Raw genomic sequence first — 10,724 nt, forward strand, 5'->3', positions numbered from 1 at the left:
GCTGGTACTTCTTAATATGTCCAGAAAATAAAGCTTTTTTGTTTGGTATCCGAGCCGTAGTCCTCTTCAAAACCAAACTGAAATTAAAAACCAATTGTGATATAACGGCTCTACAACACCTGGAAAATTTTGATGCAAATTTTGTTTTAAAGTGGTCATGTATTCGCCCTGATGTCTGAGTGTAGACCTGGTTTTTCCAAGTGTTTATTTGAATTTGGCTTCAGGGTAGGAAAAAGAACCCCCATCTCATTGGAGGTTGTCCAATATTGGTAAATGCTGAATCCTGATAGGACACCCCCATTGAGAAGGTGTTTCCAACTCTTACGTCAAGAGCCAAATATTTATGCTCACCTAGTCATCTTAATGACACTGCTGCTGGTTTTGGCCCCACCATTGTGATTACTTACCTGGTGGCCGGGACATCATGTCAGGGTTGATTAGCCGATAGCTGCAGTTTCATGGAGTAGATAATAAAAGCCTAGTAAATTATGTATGAAGCATCTAGGAAAGCAGGATTGCGGGCCACTTTGTTCCTCACCGGAGGCCCCAGGTGGCTCGCTCCTTGTTCGTTCCTCACCGGAGGCCCCAGGTGGCTCGCTCCTTGTTCGCTCCTCACCGGATGCCCCAGGTGGCTCGCTCCTTGTTCGCTCCTCACCGGAGGCCCCAAGCGGGTCGCTCCTTGTTCGTTCCTTAACGGAGGCCCCAAGTGGCTCGCTCCTTGTTCGTTCCTTAACGGAGGCCCCAAGTGGCTCGCTCCTTGTTCCTTACTCGAGGCCCCAAGTGGCTCGCTCCTTGTTCCTTACTCGAGGCCCCAAGTGGCTCGCTCCTTGTTCCTTACTCGAGGCCACAAGTGGCTGGCTCCATATTATACACGATCAGTAATACGGGATCTCTGGACGCCTCCGATCAGCACCTCTGCTGCAACCATTATAGATGATGTGGATACCCCCGGCTCTGTAAATGATCACAGCCGGCGCTGGCTTGGGGCCACGCAGATTACATCGTGACGAGATAAAATAACTCATTTCAGTGGCTTCTGTCATCGGCGCACAGACGTTCAATTACACACGACACGCTGAACACATGTCCAGGATAACGGCTTCCGTGTGGTGCTTCTACCTTGAACTTGGCGTGACCCTTCCTCTGAAATAAGCCAGGCGGCTGCAGACGACAAGTGTCCCTATCACGGGGGCCCAATCCCTCCTCGCCAGACCAGCAGCTTTATAGGTGACTGCAAATCGCAAATTTGGGAATAAAATAAAAAGGATTGTGCCGCGGATGATTTTCGGCACGGATTCGGAGCTGGCGAAATCTGCAGCACGAGCCGCATAATGCACCGGCAAATTTTGTGCAAACTCCACGGTGGAAAAAGTCTGCCATGTTTGGACCTGGGCAAAGAATTATTGATGCCCCATTGTGCACTAATTCGGAAAGAAAGGGGTGCAATTTATTTCTGCCAAGCGCCCATGTGCCTATAGTCAGGGACGACGGAAAATGAGCAGCGTTTTCCATTTCGCCCCTCGACATTACCCAGGAACTTCCACCAAAGTGATGGATTATCGCTCCTTCTACGACACGGAAGAAGGTGGAGACGTTTAGGCCTCGGTGGCCCCCGCAGGTCGGGCGCAGACCCCGGTGCATTGCCGGAGCGCCCGTCCCATCAGCTGCTGTGCGGTGACAGAGTGCAGACTACCCCGACACTGTATACAGAGGAAAACTCCCATCATCCCCCTCCATCTCCGAGGCAGCGAGACCTTCAAGCCATTACTCATAAAAGCTAAAATTAAGAGCCGCCGCATGCCAGGATATCCAGTAACATGAAGCGGCCATGCTTTCTGCAGGCCACGAGGGATTTCCTGAGTTTTCTTCATATGGAAGCAATGTACGGGAGACAGAAAGTCCGATATCACACAACGGGAACACGATGTTCAGAGATGAGGGGAACGTGGGGGGCGACGGCTGAAAAGCATCATGGAGGAGCGAAGGGGAAGGAGGCGCACAAGTGATCTGCGCAGAACGCTGCCGTGTGATTGGATGGGCTGAGCGGGATCAACCATAATAAAACCAGCAGATGGGACGCCGACACTAAACCCCCCCCCTCCCCCGGGGAGCCCCCGTCCTGCACAAAGAAGGGTTATTATAGAATAAGAACAGAACATGTAATCTGGGGAAACGCAACAAGACTACGATAATTCCTCCCGGGGGACCTCCAGGAGCAAAGCGAATAAGGAGAAACGCGGACCCCGCAGAAAACAGGCAGAGGCCGAAGGGCGTGCAACAAGGATAAAATATATACATCACTGGCTGGGATACTGCTGTGCTGTGCCCAGGGGCGGCCCCCTGCAACTCGCACCAACTTGCAACGCGCGGCCCCCGCACCTTGCAACGCGCGGCCCCCGCACCTTGCAACGCGCGGCGCCCGCACCTTGCAACGCGCGGCGCCCGCACCTTGCAACGCGCGGCGCCCGCACCTTGCAACGCGCGGCGCCCGCACCTTGCAACGCGCGGCCCCCGCACCTTGCAACTTACAACCCGGCAGGGAACCTCTGAGCTCAGTTATCTACAGGAATGGCGTTACCCATGATGGAGGGCACATATGCATAGACTACAAAAGGAACTGGAAAACTGATTGAGGTCTGGGGGTGAGGTTTGCAAAAAAGGTGGAAAAAGGGAGTTTTTCCATGGCATAAAGCAGACTATCATCAGCAATCGCATTACAGCGTGTGAATATGAGCGGCAGCGGTCCATGCACAGCAGGATGCAGAGTGCTGTGCATGGACTGTGGAGTGCAGCGTCCCCTTTATTTTCATGTTGGGGGGGGATTGAGAAGCCGGATTCCTTCCGATCATGCATGGACAATATCCTAAAGGTGTATAATTGCTACAGAAGCCGGAGACCCCCGTGCACTGTACACAAGTGTGTGCGTGTCTCCAGGCAGGAGTCACACTTGTATGTATGTAATCGATGGGCTGTGAATGTCTCCATTGTGCAGACGGAGATTCGGAATCTGGGGACAGAACAGGGACCGTCCCCTCTCCGGTCATCACTGACCGCAGCATTCCTGGGGTCCGGAGCGCTGGCACTCTCACGGGAAGCCGCTATTCCGGGCCACGAGGCTAAACAAATATTAACGTAAGAGCTCAATCTTGTGTCTTTTATACCCATTAAAGAAGAAAAGAAAGGAGCACTTGGCCGGCGTCCTCCTCCTGAGCGCTGGATAATGACCAGTCCCCGAATATTAGCACCCCGGAGCCCAGAAACCCTCCGCAGCCGGGAAGATCCCAGTGTAAACTATTTACTCTAAAAGCTTTTGTGGAAAAGATCCGTCATCAAGAACGACACTTCTAAAGTAAAGAGCGAGAGCCATAAAACACGTCCGAATCCCTGCCAAGACGCAGCACGTCACCTACAACAGGTGCAGCAGCAAGCACTGTCCTATTCCAGGCTTATACTCCAGAGCTGCACTCACTGATCCTACACTGATCCTGAGTTACCTCCTGTATTATACTCCAGAGCTGCACTCACTATTCTGCTGGTGCAGTCACTGTGTACATACATTACTGATCCTGAGTTACCTCCTGTATTATACTCCAGAGCTGCACTCACTATTCTGCTGGTGCAGTCACTGTGTACATACATTACATTACTGATCCGGAGTTACCTCCTGTATTATACTCCAGAGCTGCACTCACTATTCTTCTGGTGCAGTCACTGTGTACATACATTACTGATCCTGAGTTACCTCCTGTATTATACTCCAGAGCTGCACTCACTATTCTGCTGGTGCAGTCACTGTGTACATACATTACATTACTGATCCTGAGTTACCTCCTGTATTATACTCCAGAGCTGCACTCACTATTCTGCTGGTGCAGTCACTGTGTACATACATTACATTACTGATCCTGAGTTACCTCCTGTATTATACTCCAGAGCTGCACTCACTATTCTGCTGGTGCAGTCACTGTGTACATACATTACTGATCCTGAGTTACCTCCTGTATTATGCTCCAGAGCTGCACTCACTATTCTGCTGGTGCAGTCACTGTGTACATTACTGATCCTGAGTTACCTCCTGTATTATGCTCCAGAGCTGCACTCACTATTCTGCTGGTGCAGTCACTGTGTACATATATTACATTACTGATCCTGAGTTACCTCCTGTATTATACTCCAGAGCTGCACTCACTATTCTGCTGGTGCAGTCACTGTGTACATACATTACTGATCCTGAGTTACCTCCTGTATTATGCTCCAGAGCTGCACTCACTATTCTGCTGGTGCAGTCACTGTGTACATTACTGATCCTGAGTTACCTCCTGTATTATGCTCCAGAGCTGCACTCACTATTCTGCTGGTGCAGTCACTGTGTACATTACTGATCCTGAGTTACCTCCTGTATTATACTCCAGAGCTGCACTCACTATTCTGCTGGTGCAGTCAGTGTACATACATTACATTACTGATCCTGAGTTACCTCCTGTATTATACTCCAGAGCTGCACTCACTATTCTGCTGGTGCAGTCACTGTGTACATGCGGCAGCAGGGGTCCGTCACTGCCCTGGGGACCCCCATTACTGCCCATCACTCCTCCCGGCACAGTTGCTATATATACACCAGTTTGGCAGTGACAGCACCTAAAATAAGTGAGTGTCGGGAGCAGATGTGCGGTGATGTATCTCACAGCCATGACAAGGGCAGAGCTATAGACAGAGGGGAGGACGAGTCTGGAGGGGTCTACGGCCGCACTACACGGGACCCCCCCGAGCAAATAAAGACACAAGGTTGTCAGAGTTGTCAGAGAGTGTTATAAATTCCAAGCACAGCCATCACTCCCCTGGTAGATGTCGCCACTCTCGTGGTCCCTACTGGCAGCCAATCACTGTACAGCTCCTGACCACAGCGGTCTGTGATTGGCTGCAGAGATCACACGCCGCTATGAGACGCAACTAGGAAAGTAAACGAGGAACATAGTGAAGCACCACGGCGCGGAGACCCCCGGGGTAAGTACTGGGGAGCGCAGCCAGGGTCATCCCTGTAACCTCCGGTGACCCCTGCAATTACTGTATAATGCCAAGTCCTGAAAAGTCATCAAATACCACGAAATCCCAGGACGCTGCCTGTCAGTGAACGACACCTGAAGCTGAAAACACCCGAGTCCGGTCTACAGCCGAGGAGACAATGTGTATGGCATTCTGCAGACGGAGGGTCCGCTCATAGAAGAGGGTCTGCACACACTGCAACAGACGTGAGGGTCCGCTCACAGAGGAGGGTCCGGACACACTGCAACAGACGTGAGGGTCCGCTCACAGAGGATAGTCCGGACACACTGCAACAGACGTGAGGGTCCGCTCACAGAGGAGGGTCCGGACACACTGCAACAGACGTGAGGGTCCGCTCACAGAGGATAGTCCGGACACACTGCAACAGACGTGAGGGTCCGCTCACAGAGGAGGGTCTGGATACACTGCAACAGACGTGAGGGTCCGCTCACAGAGGAGGGTCTGGATACACTGCAACAGACGTGAGGGTCCGCTCACAGAGGAGGGTCCGCACACACTGCAACAGACGTGAGGGTCCGTACAGAGAAGGGTCCGGATACACTGCAACAGACGTGAGGGTCCGTACAGAGAAGGGTCCGGATACACTGCAACAGACGTGAGGGTCCGCTCACAGAGGAGGGTCCGGACACACTGCAACAGACGTGAGGGTCCGCTCACAGAGGAGGGTCTGGATACACTGCAACAGACGTGAGGGTCCGCTCACAGAGGAGGGTCTGGATACACTGCAACAGACGTGAGGGTCCGCTCACAGAGGGGGGTCTGGATACACTGCAACAGACGTGAGGGTCCGTACAGAGGAGGGTCCGGACACACTGCAACAGACGTGAGGGTCCGCTCACAGAAGAGGGTCCGGACACACTGCAACAGACGTGAGTGTCCGCTCACAGAGGAGGGTCCGGACACACTGCAACAGACGTGAGGGTCCGCTCACAGAGGAGGGTCCGGACACACTGCAACAGACGTGAGGGTCCGCTCACAGAGGAGGGTCCGGACACACTGCAACAGACCCTCAGCTGTGAGGAATAAAAGGCTTTTACAGGGGCTTCCAAGTCAGACAGTATATTAGAACGTTACATAATTCTTTATCCCCCCCAAAAAAAACAAACCCAAAACAACTTCTCCCTTTTGTCAATCACCCAACTACCCAGCAATAATGGGATCCTCACATACATCCAGCAGTGACGCATCGCTGCCATGCTCCGAGCCCCCGATATACAGTGGGGTCCGGCAGTGACGCATCGCTGCCATGCTCCGAGCCCCCGATATACAGTGGGGTCCGGCAGTGACGCATCGCTGCCATGCTCCGAGCCCCCGATATACAGTGGGGTCCAGCAGTGACGCATCGCTGCCATGCTCCGAGCCCCCGATATACAGTGGGGTCCAGCAGTGACGCATCGCTGCCATGCTCCGAGCCCCCGATATACAGTGGGGTCCAGCAGTGACGCATCGCTGCCATGCTCCGAGCCCCCGATATACAGTGGGGTCCAGCAGTGACGCATCGCTGCCATGCTCCGAGCCCCCGATATACAGTGGGGTCCGCCAGTGACGCGTCGCTGCCATGCTCCGAGCCCCCCGGTATACAGTGGGGTCCGCCAGTGACGCGTCGCTGCCATGCTCCGAGCCTCCGATATACAGTGGGGTCCGGCAGTGACGCATCGCTGCCATGCTCTGAGCCCCCCGGTATACAGTGGGCTCCGGCAGTGATGTATTGCTGCCATCCTCCAAGCCCCCAATATACAGCCGGAGCAGAACTCACCCTCTTCCCTGCGTCATCCTCCCGGCGCTGATGGCCCTCCTCGTCCTCCCGGCGCTGATGGCCCTCCTCGTCCTCCCGGCGCTGATCGCCCTCCTCGTCCTCCCGGCGCTGATCGCCCTCCTCGTCCTCCCGGCGCTGATCGCCCTCCTCGTCCTCCCGGCACTGATCGCCCTCCTCGTCCTCCCGGCACTGATCGCCCTCCTCGTCCTCCCGGCACTGATCGCCCTCCTCGTCCTCCCGGCACTGATCGCCCTCCTCGTCCTCCCGGCACTGATCGCCCTCCTCGTCCTCCCGGCACTGATCGCCCTCCTCGTCCTCCCGGCACTGATCGCCCTCCTCGGACACAGATGAGCTGTGCTCTCGGCAGCCGGCTCTCCCCACATGTCACACTTCATCACACAGGCGGCAGTTCCCATGGGAGAAGCCCCTCATGGCCGGACCCCCCCAACCTGCTCCTGGTATTGCCCATTCTGGACAGCTGTTATTCAGTCTGTAGACCCCCCCCAGGGTTAGGCCGACTGTGGGGGGAGGGGCTGGAGAACAGAAGACCCCCAACAGAAAGTACGAGTAAGTGATGAAAATCAGCAGATTACATGTACTGTAGCTTATGTTGTGCGCACCCTCAGCTTTCATGAATCAGGGGGCTCAGGATGAACACGGCCATTTCACCCTGGGGCTGCGTCTCTGGACCGGACTAGTATTGGGTGGAGCCTAATGCAAAAGGGGTGGAGCATGAGACCTCTTTGGTCTTCCTGCGCCATGCTCCGCCCCTGTAGACATGCACTGGGCATAACACAGGAAGAGGGGTGCGGGGGTGTTAGGAATGAGAGTTCCCCTTTAAAATGACTGACCCTCACAGAGGATCCTGGCAGCCATTGCCCTCCCCCGGGAATCCTCTCCGCACGTCAGCAGCAGGTGGGAAGAGCGCGGCGCTCGCAGGAGGTCTGTGCCAAAGATGCCAGGCAACCACCACACAGGTGTGTACGAGGCGCCCCGGGGGGATCCCTGCGGAGACCTCAGAAGTCCACACCCGGATGATAGAGAGCGGCGGAGAAATAGAGTAAATCACAATCGCTGAATCCAGCGTAGGATTCATCTATACATGAACGGCAGGAGTATTAACCATCAGCACCGCACTACACAGTCTATACTTCAGAGCTGCAATCCTACTGCTGCTGGATGAAACCATAAACAAGTCTGTAACATGAACGCCACCACTGAATAAGGATCAGGCTGGCGTAAAGACAACACATCCCAGAAATCACCAGGGCGTGGCCTCTGACGATACCTCACATGCAAGGAATGCTGGGTGATTACAGCTCTACAGGCGGCAAAATGGTGACTTCAGCTCTGGCAGACAGTTCAGGCTGAGTGTAGAGCCTCATGATTAGGTTTTCACGCAAATGTTTTTGCAGTATCCCGGTGCGGCCTCCACGTCATGGCAGGTTTCTGTGATATTCTTCTGCCGATCTCCGGCGCTCCAGAGGCGGCGGCGGCCCGCACGTCCCCCCTCCGGCGGCTCCAGAGGCGGCGGCGGCCCGCACGTCCCCCCTCCGGCGGCTCCAGAGGCGGCGGCGGCCCGCACGTCCCCCCTCCGGCGGCTCCAGAGGCGGCGGCGGCCCGCACGTCCCCCCTCCGGCGGCTCCAGAGGCGGCGGCGGCCCGCACGTCCCCCCTCCGGCGGCTCCAGAGGCGGCGGCGGCCCGCACGTCCCCCCTCCGGCGGCTCCAGAGGCGGCGGCGGCCCGCACGTCCCCCCTCCGGCGGCTCCAGAGGCGGCCCGCACGTCCCCCCTCCGGCGGCTCCAGAGGCGGCGGCGGCCCGCACGTCCCCCCTCCGGCGCTCCAGAGTCGGCGGCGGCCCGCACGCCCCCCCTCCGGCGCTCCAGAGGCGGCGGCGGCCCGCACGCCCCCCCTCCGGCGCTCCAGAGGCGGCGGCGGCCCGCACGTCCCCCCTCCGGCGCTCCAGAGGCGGCGGCGGCCCGCACGTCCCCCCTCCGGCGCTCCAGAGGCGGCGGCGGCCCGCACGTCCCCCCTCCGGCGCTCCAGCACATACAAGGCACCCCTGACATAATGACATCATGGAGGACTACTAAGTGCCAGAGGCACCAGGACGCCGGCTGTGGAGTGCGGGCTGCACCCTACCATGACGTGGATGTTGGACCAGGATCCCAACAAACTCTCTGCTAATCTCTAGGTGTAAAGAAACACTTCTATCCGCTGACAACAAGCAGAGATCTTGGAAATCATGACTAAGATAAAGCAACGCTTAAGAGACCGGTAACAGACGTATCTTGCTCATCTATGGGGGACACTTTCTGGCAGCAGGAGCAGCGCTCATACAGCTTCCTGTTTCTACAGGAACTTATAGCTACAGATAGACCTGTATCAGAGGTATACAGGAGCGGCTCTTACCCCGTGCAGGGGCGTCAGCCGCACTCTCCATTACTGACGCAGCCATAAGTGCAGGCTCACATAGACAGAATTTGAGCCTATGTGAACATGGACTAAAACGCAACATCCAGCGCGGCTCACGTCTGCGTCAGGAGTCACCTCCCGATGTGGAAGAGGCCGTCCTTTGTACGTTTTCCTGCAGCGATGTAACACCGTACATCCATGTGACCGCTGCAGCCAGTCACTGGCCTCAGCAGTCATGTGCTGTACTAGCATCATCTCAGAGGCCAGTGACTGGCTGCAGCGGTCGGTCACATGGATGTGCAGGATTGTAGAGTAAACTGCTGGGGACCTTCGGAGCATTGGAGGGAATTAAAAGGGTGTACTAATTTTCTGTCCTCAGGAGCGCACCACAACGCTGGTCCAAAACGCCATACTGTAATGCCGAAGGAGCAAAGGGATACGGTGGATCCAGGCAGATTCACAGCTGCGCTCGCTTAGTACCACAGAGCCGCGCCTGCTCCTTACCTACCTAGGCAGCCGGCCACTCAGACTGCAGAGGTGGCCGGTAACTAAGGCACGCAGCTGCACGCTATAGAATCATGGAGCCTTATACACAAGGTGCACGCTGGTCACAACAGCAAAGAAGAACATGGATGCAGCTAAAATGCCGCCAGTACCTTATATCCTCGAAGAAAGCCTCCAGGTAGTCGCGCTGCTCGGCCAGGGAGAGCTCGATGTCCAGGTAGTTGCCGTTGGTGGAAAGCTGCAGCGTGCAATCCTCCAGCTAGAAGAGAGACGGAGAGAGGAGGTTACACCGTGCGCAGCGGCGAGGAGAGGAGCAGCGGCGAGGAGAGGAGCAGCGGCGAGGAGAGGAGCAGCGGCGAGGAGAGGAGCAGCGGCGAGGAGAGGAGCAGCGGCGAGGAGAGGAGCAGCGGCGAGGAGAGGAGCAGCGGCGAGGAGAGGAGCAGCGGCGAGGAGAGGAGCAGCGGCGAGGAGAGGAGCAGCGGCGAGGAGAGGAGCAGCGGCGAGGAGAGGAGCAGCGGCGAGGAGAGGAGCAGCGGCGAGGAGAGGAGCAGCGGCGAGGAGGGGAGCAGCGGCGAGGAGAGCAGCAGCGGCGAGGAGAGCAGCAGCGGCGAGGAGAGCAGCAGCGGCGAGGAGAGCAGCAGCGGCGAGGAGAGCAGCAGCGGCGAGGAGAGCAGCAGCGGCGAGGGGAGCAGCAGCGGCGAGGGGAGCAGCAGCGGCGAGGAGAGCAGCAGCGGCGAGGAGAGCAGCAGCGGCGAGGAGAGCAGCAGCGGCGAGGAGAGCAGCAGCGGCGAGGAGAGCAGCAGCGGCGAGGAGAGCAGCAGCGGCGAGGAGAGCAGCAGCGGCGAGGAGAGCAGCAGCGGCGAGGAGAGCAGCAGCGGCGAGGAGAGCAGCAGCGGCGAGGAGAGCAGCAGCGGCGAGGAGAGCAGCAGCAGTGAGATGTACCGTGAGAAGTGGCGCAGCGAGGAGCAGCACAGCTCTGCGGGAA

At 56.9% G+C, this 10,724-nt stretch overlaps 1 protein-coding gene across 1 annotated transcript in view; it reads right to left on the bottom strand.

The window, feature by feature from the left end:
- The window catches only part of LOC142254404 (FH1/FH2 domain-containing protein 1-like), a 34,721-nt gene that overhangs the window by 22,430 nt on the left and 1,567 nt on the right, over positions 1-10,724 (bottom strand). The window contains 2 exon segments of the mRNA XM_075325445.1: positions 914-918; positions 9,892-9,998. Of these exon segments, the coding sequence (XP_075181560.1) occupies positions 914-918; positions 9,892-9,998 (112 nt within the window).

This window comes from Anomaloglossus baeobatrachus, chromosome 10, assembly GCF_048569485.1.
Source record: "Anomaloglossus baeobatrachus isolate aAnoBae1 chromosome 10, aAnoBae1.hap1, whole genome shotgun sequence".
NCBI lineage: Eukaryota > Metazoa > Chordata > Amphibia > Anura > Aromobatidae > Anomaloglossus > Anomaloglossus baeobatrachus.